The 24,585-nt window shown below is 47.6% G+C and overlaps 1 protein-coding gene across 1 annotated transcript in view; it reads left to right on the forward strand.

Moving 5' to 3' along the window:
- Positions 1-24,585, forward strand: part of LOC119443797 (uncharacterized) — a 454,815-nt gene that overhangs the window by 247,780 nt on the left and 182,450 nt on the right. The window contains exon 9 of the mRNA XM_037708465.2: positions 22,571-22,639. Within this exon, the coding sequence (XP_037564393.2) occupies positions 22,571-22,639 (69 nt within the window). The remainder of the gene's footprint in view (positions 1-22,570; positions 22,640-24,585) is intronic.

Here is a 24,585-nt window from a genome sequence, read left to right on the forward strand (position 1 = left end):
GAAAAGCGAGAAGCAGAAACAAATTACCAGCCCGATATTTGTAACTGGATAAGAGTCGTCGTTGTTTAAGTAAGCTCAGCCGTTCATACTGACTCGTCACACGGTGAAACAACGTGGCTCATATGAGCAGGTATGTGTTTTATTCGACGTGTTGAAAATTTTCATATCAGCGATGCACCTTTCCCGCAATTTTTGACGCATGCAACAATTTGTGGCTGTAGATGTCGATGTAAAGAAGTGCACCGCTTTGCTAAATCCGACACGGAAGACTGCGCGCTCGAAAACTTCTTATATATGCGAAATGTCTAAACAATATGCAAAATAATAAAAAAGCGAGGTGCAAGTGCAGTCAACGACAATAAACTCCAAAGCAGCCGCGAGGCAGAGTCAACTCAGCGTGCCTTTATCGGTCGCACTATAAACAGCGCACTCAGGCCTGCTCACCCTATATATATAGTTGGTGAGTGCTACATGGCTTGTTTTTGGGTCCCTCGGAAGAGTGAAAACAACCTAAATGAAAATGAGGGTAGCCCGCACCACAAACGTATCGCAGGCTTAAACCAATCAAACAAAAATGAATAAGGGTAGAACCCAAAAAGTAATTTAAGGAAAAGCCAATTGGAGAAAAAAAATTTAAAGAATGCCGAGGGTGAGCCGACCCAAAAGCAGAAAAGAAATTCGGCCAGATCCTGTCACAAGGTGGAAGCTAGGTGTCTGCCATGGCATGGCATGTCGCGTCTCAGCTGTTTATTTGAAACACACACGTAGTTCAGACATACATACATAGAGTAAGAAAAGGGGAAAAAGAAGTATAGAACTGGATAGAGAAAGGAATGACATAGATCGAACAGCAAGGGAAAGAAAAAAGAAAGAAAGAAAAAGGAAAGAATAAGGAAAGAAAAGAAAAGAAAGAAAGAAAAAAAATTAGAGCAAACATCAGCAGCAATGGTCCAGATAGCACAGTTGGCGTGCATGAAGAAGGCGTCCAGGAGGCATCAGCAGTACCGCCAGTCCGGGCCCGTGACATCGAGCAGGGCCCAATGACACCAATGACGGACGGCCTGGAAGGCTAGTTCAGGGATGACTTTTAGGCTCAAAGAAGGGGTCATGAACAGAAAAAAGGTGAGAGAGAGTGATGATGATGATGGTATGGACCAGACATTCCGTCCGAACTGTCCCCGGAGGCAAGCTCCACCTTTGTTGGCATAACCAAGGACAGCAGGAAACGAAAGCTGAAAGTGAGTAAAAAAAAAAGAAAGGAAAAGGGGGGGGGGGGGGGGGGCACGCGCTTGAACAGGGTGAAATTACGCAGTTGCCGGGAATGTGAATGAGGCTATGAGGTGGTACAATTGAATGAGTAGTGCTCTCTTCCGCCTATTCGTGAGCAATGCATTATAATGATTAGTTGTTATTCTCGTTTGAGAGTTGTCCTTTAACAGGCGGGCGAGATGAAGGGTAAGAGGACATTCATTAAAAAAGTGTTGCACGTCGGTGCATGGCAACCCACACGCACAATTGCTATGAGGGGAGAGGTTGAAGCGGAAATAGTAAAAAGGCATCCTGCCATGTGCGGTAATGAAGTGTGCCAGTGGTTTTGGAGGTGGGAAAAAGGCCGGTATATTGGTTATGTTGGGAATCCACCGAAAAAGTTCCGTGTCCGTGTTGTCATGCGTCCACGCCACGTTCCACTGCGCGTAGGAGGAAGTGCGCATTTGAGATTTGATGGTGGTCGGAGAGGCGAGGACGAACCGGGACAGACCCCGCGAAGCGGCAGAATTCGCAAAGAGGTCGGCCAATTCGTTTCCTTCAACTCCACAATGCGCGGGGACGTGAAAGAGAGCGACGGGACGGAGCGCACCAATTGATAACAGGTGTTGTTTGATGTGAAAGACATGCGGATTAGTGGTAGTGAGAGCACTTATGGGCACCCACGCTTCGAGTGCCCATAAGTGGCGCAGTACGTGCATGACGGGATGTGAACATCTTCGCGCACCGCAACAGAGGTCCAGCCGATCAATAACCTGCCGCACGCCATAAGCGAGCGGAAAGCGGCCGCGTCCACTTCAAGGACGTGAGTGTAGTTGCCGGATCTTTCCCGAAAAGAGACCCGCACTTTACACGTGTCAGGGCTAAGTTGGAGGGACGGGTTCCGTGCGTTGATCGCGGCAATCAGGCCATGAGCACCAATATCAGGATCAACCCCTGATAGCCTGACATGGGGGTGCCTTTTTTCGGCTACCTTAATTGATAAAGCGGTGCAGGTGACAGAATTGCGCTCTATCGCGCTCTTGAGGCGGTCGAAAGACTCTTTCTCATTTGAGAAGACCGTCAAGCCGAAACGAGTGTGGCGCGGACGAATGTCCCCGATGCCCTCGGCAACTAAGTCCATGTTTTGCTTAAGCAGTGCCGCGACGTCTCGCGCGGGCGCGGCGGACGGAGCAATAGGCGTCAGAAACATAATGAAATCATGGTCTCGCCTGGGAGCAAAGTCTTGAGGGGGCGGAACAGCCAAGTCCGGGGTCGTGTGAGGGACGTCTCCAGGAGCCGCAGGTGGTGGCGGCGGGAGCGTCGATGGCGGCGGCATATGCATGCCAAGGCGAGCAGCAGCCGCGTACGTCCTAATGGGGCAGGCTGTTTGTGCAGCGGGCGGCAAAGCGCCACTGGCCGGGCGCCTCTCCAGGCGGAGTTGGTCACGCAACTCATCGACGCGTCCCGACTGGTGCGCGGCAATCGCACGCACGTCGGAACACTCCTGCACAATCTCTGAGAGCCAGGAAATAATCTGGGACCGCTGGCTATTAGGTATTTTACTGTTAGGATGAAAAAGCAGGTCCATTATTTGTTGCTGCTTCTCAGCAATACGACGCATAGCGGCAGTAATTACCTGATCCGAACCCGGCTGAACAGTGGACACGGAAGTGCCGCAAATCGAGGGCGGGGGGCTGTGGACCGTGTCAGCAGGCGGTAAAGTGACTGTAGTGGGTACCTCCCCGGCCGGCGGAACCTGCCCCCCCCCCCCCCCCGGCAACTCCGCACCACGAAGAATCGCGTCCCCATCCGCAGAAAATACAGAATCGCTCGAACCGTCCGAGCGCGGCGACCTAACACCATCGGGAGGGTCGCGCCCGGACGGCAGGGCGTCCTGCTCGTCCCGCGTCTCAGACATGGCTGCGCACACAGGCAGCGGCCATGTCTAACAGCAGGATGCCGGCCGACGGCAGGCTAAGGCGAAAAACGGCGAAAAATCGCCAGAAAAACCCCAATTTCGCGTCGAATCAAGCCCGGGCACGTTAAAAAACAACCCCTATAAGAAATTCCGAGGGCCGAATGGGAAAAAACTCACCTTTTAAGAGAAAAATCAGGAGCCGATGCAGCCGCCGGTCCGAACCACAGCACGAGCGCTCGTGCTGTCATCCAGGAAGGTCATGCTGCCCCGCAGAAGCCAATAATAATTATCCGTGATCCACGAAAATACAACCGATGCGCGCTCAACACGGGCACAGGTTCACAAATGAACCGGCGAAAGCCCCGGCACCCTTCCAAAACGTTTCCAGTGGCGTGAGGCACAGGGCAGCACAGGAAAATGAAAAAAGACGGATTACGAGCAATATACACACACCCTTCCTTCAGAAGCTGACGTTAAGCACGGGTAGCGCGACGGTCTCTCTGTGTTGACATGACGACTTCGCTGCAGCCGAATTCCTAGTAGTGCATATGCGATGACAACAGCTTTATTGGCTTGTTGATAGGTCCTCTTGTAATTTGTTGTATGTAACTTCATAAACCGTTGTTGCGCACTCCAAAACAAATTCAACGTGGTATCGTTTTTAGATCCCCCCCCCCAAAAAAAAACTGTATTATTTGCTCATATTAAAGACTGGTCAATAATCTTGTAACGCACAGGTTTTTTGATTACATTTGAAAAATTATGCGAGGTATGCAACAAAATTTGGCAGCAAGCAACCCTGGGTGCCGCACCAGCGGCATTGTTGAAATCGCAATCGTGTGAAATGAGCCCTGTAAAACTCCCATTGCGACGTATGCGACGGCACCGATTTTTGTCGCTCCAGTCACAGCATGTGAAACAGCCTGAATGTTTGCTTGGAAACGCAGGGAAACCCGCTCTCCCCTATTAGCTTCGGGCGCGATCGATGGCGGCGCTGTGAACAGGGTTACGGTGATGTCTTTGTTGCCTGCCACGCTCCAGCTAGAATGGCTAACCAGCGCTGGAGTTTGATGATGATGATGATGATGATGATGATATATTGGCGTCCCCTTTGAAACGGGGCGGCGACAAATAGTCACCTAGCCTGCTTGATTTAATCAGGTATACTATACCTGTTCTTTATCTAGCATTTTTGTTTATTTCTCATTATTTTTATTTTTCAAAAATTTACCTTGTACCGCTGCCTATCACTTTAAGAGATCAGGTCGCATCCATCTTTTCCTTACTTTTTTTCCACCAGTACTCTAATCGTCTCTTGCTTATCTCTACGGCTTATCTGTTGATGTTTCCATCCACTTTAAACCCAAGCGCTTCTGGGAGTTGCACGTTACCTACGGTTCTCGCTGGGTGGATCCCGTCGCATTCCAATAGGATGTGGTGAATGGTCTCTGCATCTTTACTGCAGCATACACATGCCTCATCTAGTTCCGAATATTTGCACCGGTATGTTCTGGTCCTTAGGCAACCGGCTCGAGCTTCAAATAGCAAGGCACTGGCCTTTGTGGTATCGTACAGATTTTCCCTTGTAATTTCTTGCTTCTTATTGTTGTAAATCTCCATTGTCCTTTTTGTTTCCATTCTTTGCATCCAATTTACGGTCTCTATTCTCTCACTTTTTTTCTGATGACTCCTGGTTGTCTATTTACAGTTTCGATTATCCTGTACTTGGTTGCCAACTTCCTTGACCTCTTCCTCCATTCTGTGTCCACGATTCTCATGTAGAGATACCTGTGCACTTTAGCCGCCCATTTATTTTCATTTATGTTCCTGAGCCTTTCTTCAAATATAATTTTGCTCTGTGCTTCTCTGGCTTCAAAAGAGGCCCAACCCATGTCCCCCCGCACTGCCTCATTTGTGGTATTACCGTGGGCTCCCAAAGCCAAACGGCCTACTGATCTTTGGTTAACTTCCAAACTCGAGAAGATATCCGATTTTAAGCATAGAATGGCATTTGCGAATGTTAGGGCTGGCACCATTATTCCTTTCCAGATTCCACGCACCACCTCATACTTATTGTGGCCTCACAGTGTCCTGTTTCATTATTGCTGCATTCCCCTTCCCCTTTATTTTCAGATTATCTTGGTGGTGGCTTGAGTAATTCTTTCCTTCGTTTAAGTGTGTGCCGAGGTACTTATATTGCTTCACTATGGGTATTACTTGCTATTGAATTGACACCATGAAGTTACTCGTCTCTTCATTCAAGATCATAATTCCTGATTTCTCTGTGCTTAATTTAAGGCCTACATTTGTCGTTGCATTCCCACAGATATTCGCAACTATCTGTAAATCTTTTTATTGTCCACTAGTAGCACAATGTCGTCTGCGTACATCAGTCCAGGGACCTTCTTTTGCACCATTTGTCCATTACGCATGTAGGATAAATCAAAACCTAATTCGCTGTTTTCCAGTCTTTCTATACCCTTAACGTAAAGCGTGAACAACAATGATGACCGAGGGCATCCTTGCTTCACTCCTTGAATTCCCACCATTTCATTAGCTTTTCGACCTTCCCACACAACTTCTACTTGGTTGTCTCTCTATATCTCCCTCAGCAGCTCCACGAAATTGTCATCTATGCCTTTGTGCTGAAGAATATCTCATAACAATCCCCTGTCTACGTTGTCATAAGCTCCTTTAATATCTAAAAATGCTATCGATAAAGGTCTCTGCTGAGCTACTGAAATCTCTACGCACTGAATTACTGCAAACATATTATCCTCTAAGCGTCTGCCTGACCTGAACCCATCCTGTAGTTCCCCCAATACATCGTTTTTCTCCACCCACTTCGACAGTTCTAATTTTATGGCTTGCATTGCCATTCTATTTATCACCTACGTTACTGTAACTGGCCTGCACGAGCTCGTCTTATCCTTATCTTCTTTGCCTTGTAGATGAGATTCATCTTGCTTTCACGTCATCCAACAGGAATTTTCTTTGTTCTAATCACTTGCTCTATGGCATTAGTCAGCAGCCTTGCTCTTTGGACCAAGGATTTTGATTAGCTGTACTGGACTTTCATCGGGTCCTGCTGCCGTGTTAGGGATATTTTCTGCTGCCTTTTTTCAATACAAGCTTTCTATGCCGAATTTTGATCTCTCAGGCCTCTCTGCTGTTGCCGGATCTGTTGTCTGAACTACGCTTTTTCTCGTGCCGAAGTTATCCCTAATAACGTCTGTGATATACCGCAGCGCACCGTCTCCTTCGTAGATGTTACCGTCTTCATCCCTTAAAGCCGTTTGCGAGTTTTTAGTTGGAGCTCCGAGTGCTTTTATATGGTTCCAGAATCTTTTTGGGGCGCATTTGTCTCTTTTGTTAATGTTATGCATCGAACGTTCAGTTGCACATAAAATTTTATCTTACATGAGCTCACTCGCCACCCTTTTCATTTCTCGGTATTTATTCCATCTCAATGAGCACCTCTTCTTCTTGTAATAGCAACTTTTTGGCTTCTCGATGAGCCCTAGATGCTTCTTTACGCTCTTCTACGGCTTGGTCAATTTCTTTGTTCCACCAGTTACGTGGTTTCCTCTTTCCAATCCAACAATTGTTTTGCCGCGTCCACCTTATTTCATGCTGCATAACGTCCACCAGTTGCTTATATTCCCAGACTGCTGTAGGAAAAGCCTCACTTTTTGTCTCTGCGTTGTTTGCGATTTGTGTTATTTGCTCATCATTCATTTTTAAAAACTCTGAGGCTATTGGTTCATGTTCTGCGCTGGTATATCGCGCAAACTTTAATGCTGAACGTCTATGATCGCTTCCCAGGCATTTTTTTTTTCATTTTCGTTTATTATCGTTTGGTCTAGTTGTTTGTAGACCATTTCTGAGACTAAGGCGAAGTCTATACGTGACTGCCTGTTTCCGCATTGCCACGTTACCTGTCCATGACACTTATTCTCCCTGTTAACTACTATAAGGTTCTGTTCATCACACAGATCCAGCACTATAGAGCCGTTGTAATCAGTATATCCGTCTAAATCGTCCATGTGTGCGTTCATATCTCCCACTAATATCACCTGGCCCGATTTACTGAACTCATTATATCGCTTTTAATGCAATCAATCAATTCTTTATTTTTTTTCTCTGCTCTCACTACCTGTCCATAGGTAAGCTACTCCCAGCCACGTCTTTTTACCTTGCCATGTACCACTAATCCATAAATGATCTTTACATGTATCGTTTACCCTTCGCGACTGCAGACCTCGCCTATTTAGTACGCCTACGCCTCCGCCTTTGCTTGACCCGGTCATTCTGTTGCACCCTTCCCATACAAAATTGTCAATAACAGGCGGCTGCTCCACATCTCATAGATGCGTTTCGGCAAAGGCGTACACGCTAATCGCTTCATCATTCAGCTGCGTTTGAATTTCCAGCCATTTTTCCTGCTTGCGACCATCCTGCATGTTAATGCAGCAAATTTTAGCTTCTCTATTCTTATCCTTTCTGCGTCTTTTCCTGACTCCTGGTCGTTTAATTCTGCCCTTTACTGGTGTTTCCATACGTTCAGTACTTAATCCTGCTTCCTTATTGACTGGCGCCCGCCTAAAAAAGCTACAGCTGACGCCATGAATCGACGTCCGACTGGTGCTGCTACACTTTCAGTAAAATGTATCTCGTCACGCACAAAAGCGCCATCGCGGCCTGCTCGGTGCACTTCTCGGTTGATGTCAATGACCTTAAAATTAATCGCTTTAGCTAGAGTCCAAATTTCCCTGTTTTTAGCAAGAACTGCCCTTTCAATTTCATTACCTGCCTTTCAACCTCTAGCACCGTCCACACCCCGATTTGCACTTCCTTTAAAGCATTCCGCAGGTTGGTGACCCCTTTGGCTATTTGCTTTGTGATCCCTGCCCCGCGTCCGTGCAGTACGTCAATCACTCCACCCATTATCACCAATAGGTGTCTCTCCTACACTGTGTACCACATGCGTTCCTTGGCCTTCTCTATCACCTCTCTAATCGGCTTTCCCGGAAGCGCGCTAACCTGGACTCGTTCGCCTGCACCTACCCTCTCTGTTATCGCCGGTTCTATATACTTTACGCATGGTGGAGTCCCCAACAAAGGCAACTCGACGCTTTTCTTCCCCCTCACCACCGAAAGCTGCCCCCTAGGTCACAATGCCCTCCCCTCCTTTCTTATCCTTGCCCTTGGCTTTCTTTTCTCCCGCGGTCGCGTCAGTGGTATTCCCTTCGTGACCATCACTGACGATTCCGCCACTGCTTCCCGGCGTGGGGGGTTCGGCTGTGTTAGCTGCACTCGCATCGGAGCCAGCTCCATTCGCGGTGCTCGCCTCGATGCGCTCACCATTGCTTTGCGGAATGGGGGCCCTCAGCTGCATTTCTGCGTTATCTAGATTTTCTTCTACCGCCTTCCTCTGCTTCTGCTTGCTTTTAAGTTCCGCTTCTATTTTTGCAACCCGCTTAGCTATCTTATCCTTCTCCTGCTCTAGACGGTCTAGCCGCCACCCTAGCACACACATCCTACAGATAAAATCTGCACCGTTCGCTTCGCGTGCTGACTTAAACCGCGTTTCTTGCAACGCGTAAGAACGCTCTCACTCAGAACAACGCCCGCTTGGTTTCCCCCTAGTACCAACCATCATCCTGTACTAACAAGGCGTGGATGTGGCAAAAAAAAAACAAAAAACAATTACTCGTTGCCTACTTTTATCTAAGCGAAAAGACCAAGAAACTGAAAAGCATGAAAACAATTTATAATGATTGCTTGGTTAAGCTAAGCCTCCTAAAAAAAGAAAGAGCGAAATATAAAATAAGAAAACTTCTCTTTGGCACGCTGCTCCTGCTGCGCTGAGACGGCACCTCAACTCGGCACGACCGCTCCCGTCGTCTTCACTCTTGAGAGTGAAGCTGACGGGAGTGAGAGTTTCGAACGGACACACAGCGCCCCCTTGCGGACATCCCGCGCATTGTTTATTCATACAAACAAAAGAAAATTGCTCGCAGCGGTATGGTGGGGGACGTGAAAAAATCGTGAAAAAAAATTGGAGGCTGTCCTTATGCTATGTGGTTCATTGCCACGAATAGAAAAGCCGTAACATATAGTTATCATAATCAACATCAGCCTATATGTCCACTGCAGGACGAAGGCCTCTCCTTGTGATCTCCAATTACCGCTATATATAGCTATATGTATAGGGGTAATTACCCAAATATATCATTCTACTAGTTTTCGTGAGAAATACGAGTATTAGCGAAGGCGACCTTGGATTGATCTAGGCGCAATCGCACGCCGCGCGCGAAAATAGCAATGCTTCTACTGTCCAAAATTACATACATGTGTTTAATACAAAAATACATACAGCCGGCATTTTTTCATGGGTGCTAACAGTAATATTATTGCCAGCCGGCGTATAAATGCCCACCGAGTTTCCAGCGGTGCCTGATGACAAAATGAAAAGGCAGGAAATGACAATGCTCATCGTACAATCTTCCAGCGAACATAAACGGTGAACACTTCGTGTTCACTGCAGACATAGCGCATCGACGCTGCACCGGCGCGTTGCCACAATGGGCGACATGAACATTGGTCATGCAGCTTTATTTCCAGGCAGATTAACGTCTGTTAGAGTAAAGTGACGTGTAATGTTCATTTTATTAAAAACCATGTCCACGGTCAAACGTTTAGCACCAGCGAGAGTTCCGATAAAGGTCAAGTGCAGCTGCACTGCATGGCTACCGGCGGTGAATAGCTAACCGGCTCGGACGTGCTCGCATCGCAGCTGGCGGCGCCGCAAAAATCGGCATGTTTACTTCTTTGTGTGAAACTATTGCGAGGAGATAATAAAGCGGCAACAACGGTAACAAAACATTGCTGCTTGGGAGCGTCGGTGGTTTGTTCTGAAGCGCCATGGGCTACAGCTGCCACTTGCACCGGAAGACCTATACGACGATGTCGGTGGCGAGCAATGAGGCTGCCGGAGCGGCAGCGACGCCCAGGCTTGACCGCGACCACTCATCTGTCGCTGAATGGCAACTTCATCGTGCCGCAGGGAGATCATCTGTGACAGGCGGATCTCGCCGTTTGCCAGCCAGCAAGACCACCGTTTGGCTGTTGTCCGCGAACTGCCAACAGCGAGCGGCGAGTTTCCGTGTCGCTAACGCGGACGTGCCTTCAATTCCGGCGCCGTGTACACCAAATAGGCTCCAAGTAAAGAAACGTCACCTATGCTTATGAAGAATCTGCCACTTTTAGCGCTTGGAATATGCAGAAATGGAACAACTCATCGCTTATTTGAATTCCGACGGCGTTTATAGCGTTTTCTCACATGTAAATTCGCTGAAATCGTAAACCGCCGTTGTCAGGTATCGTTTTATCAACCTAGAACACAATTTACTTGGTACGATCCTAGCCCTTTTTTGATCTATTTAACATCAGCAAGCTCTTACAGAGAGTAGATCGTTTTGAAACCGTACCACATGACACGCGGTAAACGCTTGCAGCTTCTGGTGCATGGCTCTCATGCAGTTTTCTGCGCATTTCTATGGCGTTTTTCACAAGTAAATTTGCCCTCGTTGATCATGGCCTCTTCATTGTTTTTAATATTCACACTGAGAAACGCTAAAAATAAAATCAGGCCAACTTCAGTAGGGTTAGTTTCGTAAAACGTAAAAACAACGTGCTCCATGCATCCCCGTGTTATATGGTTTGGGAGACTAAAAGTTGCGGCGCTTTCTCACTTACGGCGCTGAGGGCTTGTTTTCCACGAGCGCTCCCTGGGCAGCGCTGGTTTCCCTAGAACAGCTTCATTTTTAAGCGTTTTCGCACACTCTGTCTGTACGCGTCTCGCGTAGTACGGCGCTCTCCAATTACTTTCTGTATTTTCTAACGCGAAGCTTTATATGTCTAAACGAAATCGTGTGTGGCTAGGCGAAATTGCCTGTGTACAGAAAGCTATCATCATCAGCATTGGCTCGAGCGTCGTCTTCTGCCGCAGCTGGTGCGATGGTGCCCATGAAGTTGCGCTCGTGCCACTGCTCCCGTACGGTGGCTAGAATAACTCCTGCTTTCGCCGTCGTCGTCTTCTTCCACAGCTGGCTGCCGTTGTCGCTCATTCCAGCGTAGAATTTCACTTCTCTTATGTCGTCGTAATGGGGCGGCCGCGTTTACGGGGGTATGAGCCATTGCTTAAGGGGGTATGAGCTATTCATTGTCTTACGTAACGGAGATACTTAATTTTGAAGCAATTTAATTACGAAGAATCGCAAGCTACAATGGCGTACTGCCGGGACACCGTCAATGACGTCGTTCTCTCCGTCGGAGCCGAACGGGAGTGTAACCTCATAATTGAGAAATACTTTAATGAACCCTCGGGATTAACCCGTTGATAAACACCGGGGCCGCACGTTTCAGCTTCACTGGTTGACCATCTTCACGCAGTGCAAGGTTTATTAAGTACCAAACTTTGTATAATGTATCAGCACCCGATGTGGTAGCCCAATGGCTACGGCGTATCGCTGCTAAACTCGAGGGTCAGCCCCGGCCGCGCATTTTGATGAGGGCGAAATGAGAATGCGCTCGCGTATACCTAAACTTAGGTGCACGTTAAGCAAGCCAGTGAATCCGCCGTCCTCCATTACGGCATGTCTCATTATCATACAGCTGTTTTACACGCAAAGACCCACAATTCCCGTTTTTAATAGAAAATTCGTATAACCAGAGGGACGGAAACGATTTCGTGACTCATAAAACATGGCGGCGATCGAGTAAATGAGCCTACGCTGCTTTGGAAATGAAGCACGATCGGAGGGCTCATTCGCATGATTTCGCGTCGGCTAAGTGGCATTGTGGACCCAATAAAGAAACGACAGAAGATGAAAATGTTCAGCTCAAGAGATCAGATAGAATTCGCTGAACTGTCAAAACTAATCAACAAGAAAAAAGTACGGGATATTCGAAATTATAACGTGGGAAAGATTGAGGAAGCCGTAAAATATGGACGAAGCATTAAATCAGTAATAAGAAAGCTTGGCATAGGACAAGGCAAGATGTATGCACTGAAAGATAAGCATGGTAATATCATCAGCAATTTCGATGACATAGTAAAAGCAGCAGAAGAATTCTATACTGACCTGTACCGTGCCCAAAACAGCCAAGCTACTTTCATTCAAAATAGTGATGAACCGGATACAGAGGCTCCTTCTATAACTAGCGCTGAAGTTAGAAGGTCCTTAAAAGACATGACCAGGGAGAAAGCTGCCGGAGAAGATGGAATAACAGTAGATTTATTCAAAGATGGAGGAAATATCATGCTTGAAAAGCTTGCGGCAACGCAAAATACGCAATGCCTCACAACTTCATGTGTACCAGAGAGCTGGAAGAACGCCAACATTATACTAATCCATAAGAAGGGAGACGTTAAAGAAGTGAAGAATTATAGACCCATTAGATTGCTTTCAGTATTGTATAAAATATTCACCAAGATAATTTCCAATAGAATCAGGGCAACACTTGACTTCAGCCAACCAAGAGAACAGGCTGGCTTCAGGAAGGGATATTCTACGATGGATCATATCGATGTCATAAATCAGGTAATCGAGAAATCTGCGGAGTACAATCAACCTCTCTATATGGCTTTCATAGATTAGGAAAATGCATTTGATTCAGTAGAGATACCAGCAGTCATAGAGGCATTGCGTAATCAAGGAGTACAGGAAGCATACGTGAATATCTTAGCAAAGATCTACAAGGATTTCACAGCTACCTTGGTTCTCCACAAGAAAAGTAGAAAGTTCCCTATCAAGAAAGGGGTCAGGCAAGGAGACACAATCTCTCCAATGCTATTCACTGCATGCCTAGAAGAAGTATTCAAGCTCTTAGGCTGGGAAGGCTTAGGAGTGAGGATCAACGGTGAATATCTCAGCAACCTCCGATTTGCTGATGACATTGTCCTATTCAGCAACAATGGAGACGAATTACAGCAAATTATTGAGGACCTCAACCGAGAAAGTGTAAGAGTGGGGTTGAAGATTAATATGCAGAAGACAAAGATAATGTTCAATAGCCTGGTAAGGGAACAAGAATTCAGGATCGCCAGTCAGCCTCTAGAGTCTGTAAAGGAGTACGTTTATCTAGGTCAATTACTCACAGGGGACCCTGATTACGAGAAAGAAATTTACAGAAGAATAAAATTGGGTTGGAGTGCATACGGCAGGCATTACCAAATTCTAACTGGGAGCTTACCACTGTCGTTGAAAAGAAAAGTGTACAATCATTGCATTCTACCGGTGCTAACATATGGGGCAGAAACTTGAGGTTAACAAAGAAGCTCGAGAACAAGTTAAGGACCGCACAAAGAGCGATGTAACGAAAAATCTTAGGACTAACGTTAAGAGACAGGAAGAGAGCGGTGTGGATCAGAGAACAAACAGGGATAGCCGACATTCTAGTTGACATTAAGCGGAAGAAATGGAGCTGGGCAGGCCATATAATGCGTAGGATGGATAACCGGTTGACCATTAGGGTTACAGAATGGATACCAAGAGAAGGGAAGCGCAGTCGAGGTCGGCAGAAAACCAGATGGGATGATGAAGTTAGGAAATTTGCAGGCGCAAGTTGGAATACGCTAGCGCAAGACAGCGGTAATTGGAGATCGCAGGGAGAGGCCTTCGTCCTGCAGTGGACATAAAAATATAGGCTGATGATGATGATGATGAAGTGGCATTGTATAGGTGAATAAATACTTTATATTTCACTAATAATTTCAGCCACTTGGTGTTGCATATATGACACTTATTCTGACCGGAAAAATGCAATTTGTCCAATGAGAAGCGGTTTATCTAGAACATTAGTTGCACCACGCTCTATCATGTTTCGCAATCATCAAACATGCTTTACACCATTTTGTTGAAGGAACCACTTTCTAATGCAAAAACGTTTGTTTAGGTTAGCATAGGAATATTTTATGTGCAGTGCACTTTGACTATTGGAGACCGCTCGGAAGACATCACTTCGTTAGCGTAAGAACAAAGGTGTTGTTACAGAAAACGCAGGAACGCCAGTGACAATTTTGTTGCGCATTCGTACGTCTCCCCCCGCTTTGCCTTGTGTGTTTAGCACTGCAGCTACTTTTTCGGTCAACTACTGAAAAAGTGGCCCTCCTCAATTTTTTGTTTTAGTTTTAAATATCTAGTTTTAGTTTAAATACGTAGTTTTAAATACTTTTACAAAACAAAGTATATTGAAAGTGGGGATCTAAGCTCAGGTTGTCACCTGCATTTACAGTACTAATTCTCAGTGCTTGCCTCACCTCGCCTGTATTATGTGCGCCCTACCCATGGCAGGAAGAAAGGAAGAAAGAAAGAAAGAGAGAAAGAAAGAAAGAAAGAAAGAAAGAAAGAAAGAAAGAAAGAAAGAAAGGGTAACGCTGAGCCGACTAACCTTCAGGGGCGAAATTCTAGTGTTTGTTCACCGACACGTGCGTCTTGGCACAACTGCTTTTGGCACGTAAAACCCCCAGAAAGAAAGAAGAGCTTTGTCACGGTGGAAATAATGAAGTTTGATTAAATTTATCTTGCAAAGGTCAGTACAGCAGCACAAGGCTATAACAGTGCTTTGCCCACTAAGTTTGTCCGCGCTTTATCAGCCATTCCTCCAGACTGCATTTTTCGTCAATGCTTCTAAAGCATTGCATGGATTATCGCACTGCAGCGACCACCTCGTTTCCCGAGAATTGCGTCAAACTTCTTTCGTGTTATGTTTAACGCGCTGGGAAGCAACCAAAGCAGAATGTCGGTGGCCAACAGAGCAGGCCACCGAACGCGCAGCCCGTATTGACATACACAGTATTGCAGCGCAGCAGCAGTCGCTGAAGACGAAATGCTGCAGTTCATCGGCAAAAAAGGGCCGTCATATCCTTGAGTGCACCACAGCAGAACCGCAATGACGAGAAACCAATGCCACATACGCACATGTACAGGGTCGTCCACTCTTAGAACGAACACGGCGCAGCGTGGCCGCGCTCCGCGGAGCGCCAGAGCACACGGCGCGGCCGCGCATCGAAGCTAAGCGGCGCAGGCGCACAAGGGCTTGCAGGTGGGGCTTCGTGTCGTGTGCCGTCTGCTAAAGTGCCGGAGCACGCCGTGCTTTAGCAGATGACATGAAGCCCCGCCTTTAACTTCCTATGCGCATGCGCCGCTTAGCTTCGATGCGCAGCCGCGCCGTGTGCGCTGGCGCTCCGCGGAGCGCGGCCACGCTGCGCCGTGTTCGTACTAAGAGTGGACTACCCTGTACATACCGAAGACGCTAGGTGCAATCTGTGATTTAACCCAATTGCAACCAAATTGAGGACAAAGCCGTTTGCTTCAAAAAAACGCACGCAAAGTTTTTAAAGCAAGTCGAGTAAAAAGATACACATAAAACAAACACAATAAAAAATTCACCACAGGAAACACACTCGGAGCTAGAACGCTATCAACGATACGCGAGTTCGGCCAGGCCGTGATTGTGAGTGCGCACGTACTACAGTTCTGCGTGGGGAAGCGGAGACGAGACGACGAAAGAAGCGGCGTTGGTCTCACCGAAAATCGGTGTGTTGGACCATTGAACGGGCGACCAGAGCGTGACAGCTCTGGCTTGGAGAGAGGGGACTCAGTCTGCTTGTTGGCACGTGCAGTTGGAGGCGGCGTTCTGCCCCGGCAACTTGGCGTAAACTCGGATCCGTAGCCCGACTGCTTACGCTCTGCCTACGGGCGCAGTAGTTCGCCGGCCTCGGGCAGCAGTTCGTGATCGGGTAGAGTGGCGACGCCCGCGAACAGGATGGCAGCAGACCCTAGTCGCGTGTGCAGTCCTGGTGGCTTGGGTCTGAACCCGATCCCGGTCCAGTGGCCGACCTTCTCTTGGCGTCGCTTCCTGGAACTCCCCCCTCATCTGCCAGCGCGCCTCGCTTTTCTCCCGCTCTAGCCGATTCGTCTTTTGCTGATTGGCTTCTGGAATCTCTGTGGATTCTTCTGATTCGATTTTTCTCTTTTTTTTATTTTATCATGCGCCGCGCGTTCTCGTGCCGGGCGCTCTTCGACGTTGTCTTCTCTTCAGCTCGAGGTTCGCCTCCACTCACACTCTTTGTCTGCTTCTTTTCTTCCTCTATCCCCCGCACATTGTCGCGCACCACACAAATCACAGAAGCCGCCTTTAAAAAAAACATTTCCAAGGGAAAACCTGCCGCTGGTGCACGACAAGTACACACAATGTTCCCTGTGGGTGGTCCACCACCTAACCTTGACCACATCCAAAACACAGTTCATTTGGCATCTCAACCAAAACATTCCCATAGCCCTTACAAGTTCAAAACAAAGTTCATAGGGCGTATAAGTCACGACACTCACAAAAAATACCTCAAAGTACTTTTAAAGTTGCGGACCAAGTCCTCTATTCCCAACAAATGTTTTTGTTCCCGGCGTCTGATGACGCTCGCCCACGTGCCCATAACGTTGGCCTATGAACGCGCCTTAATGCTCTCTTGTGGTTTAACCTCTAGCTCTCAAGGTGAAAACTGTCGAGTTACCGACGGCTGCCCGAGGTAGCGTAAGGAAGCTTTCGCTTCAAAACGACACTCTAGCCATAGAGACAGCAGCACCGGCTGTAGCTGCAAAATGGCTGTACGGTATTCTAGGGTCCGCAGTGATGCAGCAGAGCGAAAATGTACCAATTTATCTGTGTGCGCGAAGCCTACGCGGTGCATTGCAAAGAAGAGCGTGCTGCCCAGCGACACTATTTATCGCTTGTCGTCGCTTGCCCAGTGAAGGTGCCTCCGTGCGCATGTACGCAGAACTTAGGTGTGTTGTTCACTCCAATGTGCTTGCCGATTGCCTCTGCTACTGAGCTATCAGCGATCGCAGATGGATATAGTAACGACAGCGTAGCAATCGCATTTTGGCGGATGAGGGCTCTTGAGTGCAGTTAGGAAATTAGACTTCGAATGCAGGAAGGGGTTGACACTGTTCAGTGTGCCGTGCATGTGATGAAGAAATCCATTGCACTGGGTCTAGACAAGCGAGCGCTTCTCGACGCTGACCGTTCTTGCGACACTGCGGCTCCGATACATCCCCGATGACGGAGCAGCCATCTCAAACGACATCTGCGATACGTTATCGCTGGAAAACACTACGCACTCCTCAGCATCGTCGTCCACCATGGCGCATCGACGCCTTGCAAGCAGCTACAGTGGCGGGCCGATAATTATTTGCTGTGCGCACGTCGCCAGAATGCAGACAATGAACCGTGTTTCTCGGTGGTGAGTCGTAGAGATGTCTGGGAAGCTCGTGCGCAGTACTCAACGAGCGCGGACTGCGGTTACAGTGGCTGTACTGCGGTTGTGGGGTTGACCAGTTGACTACAACCAAGATGGTGGCCGTGCTACTTCCGGAAAACCGGCGCATGCGCAGATCGGTCGGTGGGATCGGTCTATTGAGAAACAAGATGAATACTTTCAAAATAAATGCGTTACATTTTTAAAATGGCTAGTCTTTAATGTAGCCCGTTGTTAAACACCGGGGTCGCACGTTTCAGCTTCGCTGGTTAACCATCTTCACGCAGTGCAAGGTTTATTAAGTACCAAACTTTATATAATAAATGTATTAGCATCCCACGTGGTAGCCCAGTGGCTACAGCGTGGTGCTGCTAAGCTCGAGTTTCAACCCCCGCCGCGCATATTGATGGAGGCGAAATGAGAATGCGTTCGCGTATACGTAAACCTAGTTGCACGTTAAGCAAGCCAATGAATCCGGCGTCCTCCACCGAGCTAAAAAATAAGATTAACAGTACCTCTCGCTACGCAAAACCCAGGCATAACTGAGTTAAGACACAGCAAATTTATTTCGGCGGTCATGATTGTTGATGCCTTTGAGTTCCGCACCACGTCGCTGTTGGGCGTGGGTTGGGCGTGGCCCAACCGTGGTGTGCGCGCGCACAAGTTACATGCCGCGCGCATGGCGTGACCTGTGGTCTCGATTGACAGACCAACTCATGCCAAACTCGTACATCGCGCTACCGCGCTCGAGTTGAACTTGTGAACATGGCGGCGGCCGCAGCAGCCTGTGTCATCGCATCAAGCGGCAGCAAGCGTCAACATGACCATTCGGACCCGTTCACCTACATGACCGACGTAGGGTTTCAAAATCATTTTTGCCCTTCCAAACGTCAGTGCGCTGGCTGTGTGACGAGTTAGGCGCAGGCCCTCGTATGTGGTGGCAGCGTGGCGGGCAAATTATGTTTTCCGAGCAAAGATTGGTGTGACTAGGCTACTGACGAAGACGGCTCTCTCCGGATTCAAGCGCGGTGCGTCCACCGCGCTCCAGCGCCAGGCCAGGTCCGACGGGGTCATCGGAGTACTGGGGCACCTGCGAGCACCTGGAGTTCAACCCGGACCAACGAACCTGCGAAGGAAAAGTGGTCACATTATATAGAAAGACTCAGAATAGACGCCGAGCTGCATTCCTGTGCAACAGGTGTCGAAAACAGTTCTCGCAGTTACAGGGTACCGCTGCACTGCACGGGCAGAGAGGCGAAAGAAGTTACTTCGCCAACACGGACCCCCTCGGCCGTCCGAACGACCACCTCTCCAGACGGCAAATGATTTTGCGCACTTACTGCGTGAGCAAAAGCGTAGACATATGGCTGTTGAAGGAGATGGCCGGCGACTTGTTTCCTCTATCGGAGCACGTCATCGCCGACTGGAGAAACTACCCCCGTGTGGTCGTGAGGGACGAGCTGCGGGCGCGACCTCCACTCGGTGGCCTCGGGTAGATAGCGGAAATTGACAAGTGCCGTCTTCGCGGCGAGCGAAAGTACCATCAAGGCCGCCTAATGACGGACAACGTTTATGCGAGCCGCTAAAATTACGGCGGTGTTAAAGATGGTGGCCCATGTGTCTTTGGCATGGTCTGCGCGACCAGAGGGGTGCTGCGACTTTTCAAGGGCAACTGACGAAAGGCGCCGACGCTAGGCGCCGTTATTGCGGCCAATGTTCAGCCGGGGACCATATTCATAGTGACGAATTGACCGCGTACAACTGTATCTGAAATTTAGTGGATGCTAACGGGGCTATGCCTAAATCTGCATTGAGAGATAATCAACCACAGCGTGAACATTCTGGACGCCATCATGCGCGTTCACACGCACAAAATTAGAGTTATTGTAAAAAAGTCAAGTGTCACGTGTCAGCAATGACCCTTTTCTGCGTTTGTTAGAAGCCACGGATCGCTCGGGCTATCCAGTATAAAGACTCTTTCCTGCGGTTGTTAAAAGTCATCGCTCGGCGATAGCCAGCATGAAGGTGCTTAATAAAGTAAAATAAAACAAAGCGTAGTTTTCTGACCCTTGTATGAGTGCTTTCCGGCATTGATGTGTGCTTACACGGTAAGCGCGCGGCAAAACACTTCTGCGTTAGCCGACGCCCAATTCGTCTCGCAACCGCACTTCAGCGCGAGCAACGAGCGATCTGTTAAAAGCCCAGTGTGAAAACCACGCGCGCACCAATGTGTGCTCGGAAATGGCAGCGCAAGCACGTAGAGAGCCGCACCAATTCAATCCAGAGGAAAGAGAAGGAGCCACGAGCGATCTGTTGAAAGCCCGGTGCGAAAACCAAACGCACACCAATCTATGCTCGGAAATGCTATTGCAAGCACGCAGCAAGCGCTCCAATCCAATCTAGAGGAAAAAGAGGAGAGCGAGCGTCCCCTAGTGGTATAACGCGAAGCGTATTAAACTACAAATTAGTCTAATGCACATTCAGTGTACATCTCGTAAACTTTAAAATTCTTATTACCCACGTAATGTGACTAATATTATTGTACTAAACGCATTTATTTTATAACTTGCTTGTGCCTGTAATGCACTCGGTGGAACGACAAACAAGTGAAAGAAGGCACGACCATGCACCGACCGTATGATCACGTGAGCCCCACTTAGTCGACCGCACATATGGCAGCGCCCAAGGCATGATAGCTACCCATAGCGAATCTAGATAAACCAATGAAACTGGAGGCATGCCGGCGGACAAATATTGTGTTGTTACGATTAGTTCTTTATGTTGGACTCGTGAAGATCCCGAGTTTCACCGAACTCGGCGCATCCTGCATAGCACCCAGGAAACACACTCGGAGCTAGAACGCTATCAACGATTTGCGAGTTCGAGCAGGCCGCGAGTGTGAGTGCGCAGTACAGTTCTGCGTGGAGAAGCGGAGACGAGACGACGAGAGAAGCGGTGTTGGTCTCACCAAAAGCTGGTGTGTTGGACCGTTGAACGGGCGACCAGAGCGTCACAGCTCTGGCTTGGAGAGAGTGGACGCAGGCTGCTTGTTGGCACGTGCAGTTGGAGGCGGCCTTCTGGCCAGGCAGCTGGGCGCAAACTTGGGTCCGTAGCCCGACTGCTTACACTCTACCTACGGGCGCAGAAGTACGCCGCCCTTGGGCAGCAGTTCGTGATCGTGTAAATTCTGTTCCAGAGCGACGCTCAGGAACAGAATGGCCGGAGGGCCCGGTCGGGTGAAGTCCTGGTGGCTTGGATCCCCAACCCGACGGCCCGTCTTCAACGCCCGGTCCAGCGGCCGACCTTCTCCTGGCGTCGCTTCCTGGAACACTCCCCCCTCCCCCGCTTTCTGCCAGCGCGCCTCGCTTTTCTGCCGCCCTGGCCGATTTTTCATTTACTGGTTGGCTTCTGGAATCTCCGTGGGATTCTTCTGATTTATTTTGTTTTCACATATTTTGTCTTGCGCCGCACCGTGCCGGATACTCTTCGACGTTGTCGTCTTCTATTCCCCTCACACTCTTTGTTCTCTGCTTCTTTTCTTCCTGTACGCACCGCAATGTGTCACGCACTACACACATCATCCAAACTGTACGGACGACGGCGACTCCGCGTGATATTTCGCAGCGAATAGTGTTCTGCAACATTCCGTATGTACTGTTCTACAAACTTGCAGACTCACACTTCAAAAACTCGACCAGAGCTGGTCGGCCGACAGCGCCAGGTTCTCGTAGCGTGCGTGCGCGTGGCGGGGAAGCGTAGTCCGTCTTCTGATGTCACACGTGAGAGTGCGCCACTTTCTGTCGTACCTAATAGTACGGTCCAGTGCTGAATGGGCTATGCTTTTGGTAGAATGGTCAGTGTGTGCTTTTTTCATTTATTCATTCATTCTTTACTATTAGAACACAAAATATACAATCTGAGTATTTCGTCAGCCCACCAAAGCAATGGCGGGCTGACGAAACACATGCTACACGCGCTGACACATGCTGCTGTGTCAGTGCTGTCATAGCACCTGATAGCATGTGTCAGTGGTACCAGGTGGCTTGAGACCAAAACATGAGGCTTCTCAGGCGTGAATAGCCGGCTTTCTTACGTCCGAAGCTGCACTGTACTATGGGCGCGATGTCGAATGGTAGCATTAAATAAAGTGCTACGCAATGATTGGCTGCGTCCACGAACACTTAATGTTCCAAAGTGTATTACTTCGTTGACAGATATCGGATAGAGAATTAAGACAGTTTTTGGGTCAGTACTTTAAAAACGATGATTATTCTACATGCCAACCGAGACCTTCATTAACAGACTAGACAAGACATATGAGAAGCTTTTAAATCCTGTATTTTTCTGGATCATTGCGAATGAGCACTTATTCCGACTGCCTTCCCTGCGGGGTTTGATGTATTAAAGGTTAGAGCCTGTGCCCTGCGATAAGTGACGCATGTAGCCATTGTCGGCTTGAGTTACAAACGGAGAAACACAACCATAAACATGTTGCACAAACTGGATGAAATATTGTACTGCCTAAATTTTTGTAGTCCCAAACTGACACTAATCTAACTTTCGCATAACTTACATCAATGCCCTCCATCCTATCGCGCAATTTGAGAACCTTTCTTTTTCGATTTTTACGCCCTGGCTGAAAACTAGAAAAAAAATACGAATATTTCGTTTTCTACCTGGCCCTCGAGTTTCTAGCCGTGGCGTCCACACAACGGCACCTACACAGCGGCTTCTTGGGACACACAACAGAAGCTTAGCACATATGTCAATCAATCTAGTCACGCGTGCACACACACACACACACACACACGCCCACGCACACACACGCACACACAAAAAAGAAAAGAACACAGGCACAGAAGGTTCACTTGAAATTATGCCTACGATATACTCTGGGAAAAGAACCTAGCATAGATTTCGTTTACGGCTCAAAGAAGGCGTTTTTATTCGGCGACCCAGTTAGGCGACACTAGAGTCGAGCTACCATTCTAGCCGAATAGAAGAATGACGAATGCAGAGCGTACTGGCCTAGGCTGTCTGTAGAATTATAAGAGCCTACACATGGTGCTCATCTTTTGCAGGAGCTGGAAAAGATTGACGATACCTTTTATGACGTCGGAGGACCGGATCAGGCCAAGCCAGATAAAAAGGTAAGTCTCTATGCAATTTTTGGCAGTCTGGTAAACGCGTGGTACAAATGCTTGAATATGTAAAATCGTTCTAAATTTTAAGAATACTTCTAGTGTAGTCTTGTTTAGTGACCGTCTGTTTTTTTCTCGTCTAGCAATTCTCAAGTTTACTTTTCATTTACGAACTTCTCCATATTGAAAAGTGCAGCAGTTATCTGTGGGACAGTCACGAGCCACTTACTCAGATATTTTTATTTAGAACACCAAATTTGTGCGAATATGAACTCAAATTTGAATGTTTACTCAAATTTATATGGCCACTAGAACTAACGTATAGACTCGTGTAAGGGCCACACTTTTCTGTCGCGATTTGGACAGACCTCTCAAGGGACCGGGACATTTCACCTCATTTTTCCAACTACGAGTATGAAATCCGCCATAAATCTCCGGGATCGCACCCTCCCGGCATCCAGTAGCAATGCGCCAAAGTACGCTGCGCGCTACGATTCGTTGTTGAGTGCATTCGGAATCATCGCACGGAACGCGATTGCTTCTCGGTTGGATGTTTTTCTTTAAATATTGGCTCTCAAGTTGGGGGTACGGCCCCTACACGGATGCGATGCTTACACGGATTTACACGGTAAGAATTTTCCTGAGTGTAATTGTCTTCCACTTCGCTATCACTAATACTGCTTCGCCTTCCCGGCCTATTTATTCTGATTTCTAGTGAATCCAGCTTGGCATTTCAGTTACTAAGTGAATTCTATATACAATGTGTTTCAGCGAACACTTTCAAAAATCTTTAATGGTTGCCTGTGGCAGATAGCAGAATTCTAGTTCATGAGCTCATCTACTCGAAGAGGCGGACATTACTTGCATAAAATTGAAATGCATAATTGGCTAATTAAAAAATTTATAAATTAAGTTTTTAGCTGATAACCTTATGACCCATGATGCAATTTACAAATTCTAGTCGGTTCAGATCCACTTGGAACTAATTCTCACGCTCGGGAAATAATATCTCGAAACTGGTGCCATCCTGACAATTAGTTTCTAGTGCATCCACATTGTGAAGTCCATGGCTAGAATTTGTAATTTGCACTATGGGCCATAAGTTATAAACCTAATTGGTGAATTTTTGTTCATTAGTCGATTATGCATTTCAATTTTTTGTGCAAGTAATGTCCGCCTCTTCAAGTAAACTAGCTCATGAACTAGTTATCTGCCACAGATAACCTTCAAAATTTTTTTTGAAAAAGTGTTTGCTGAAACACCCCGAATTTATGGCCTCTCCATGCAAGAGGCAATGTTTCCATTCTTAATGCGTGAAAGTTGTAAATAATTATGAGAGCTTTTTTGTCGCCAGTCGTTAGCATTGCTATTGGAAGGAGAATCGATATTGAGACACATATCACTCAGGTGCTTTTCACACGCCGTTCATAGAAGACTCCGGCGAAGGGGTGACTGAAGTCTGCAGGTATTTTTCAGGGTCAAAAAATAGCACGCAAAGTAATTTGAAGTGAGGTGAACATACATCAACATATTCATTCTCTAGGCATAGGCTATCAATTTAGTTGGCTACCTCCTTCTCTTTAAAAAATGCAACAAACTTTTCCCTGTGTATATATTTAAATATATTGTGGCTGTGCATGTTGTTCTCAGCGGAAATTTTTAAAAATGTTGAAGTGAGGGAACACGCATGAGGTAGCCGCCGAAAAAAAAGGTTCTAATTATTTATAACTTTCACGCATTAAGGATGGAAACATCGCCTCTTGCATGCAGAGGTCATAAATACGGGGGTCAGGATGTGCAGAAATAAACCGAAAGTATGAATTAAAAGCCGTGCACGTCCGCGCCAAAAATGATGCAGTACGCTTTTAGCCACAACAAAAGTGAAAAGGTAGCGGCAACGCAACATAATCCCTAAATTATGTGGGTAACAGAACTGCGGTAATAACACTTTATGG

Source organism: Dermacentor silvarum, chromosome 3 (assembly GCF_013339745.2).
Source record: "Dermacentor silvarum isolate Dsil-2018 chromosome 3, BIME_Dsil_1.4, whole genome shotgun sequence".
Lineage (NCBI taxonomy): Eukaryota > Metazoa > Arthropoda > Arachnida > Ixodida > Ixodidae > Dermacentor > Dermacentor silvarum.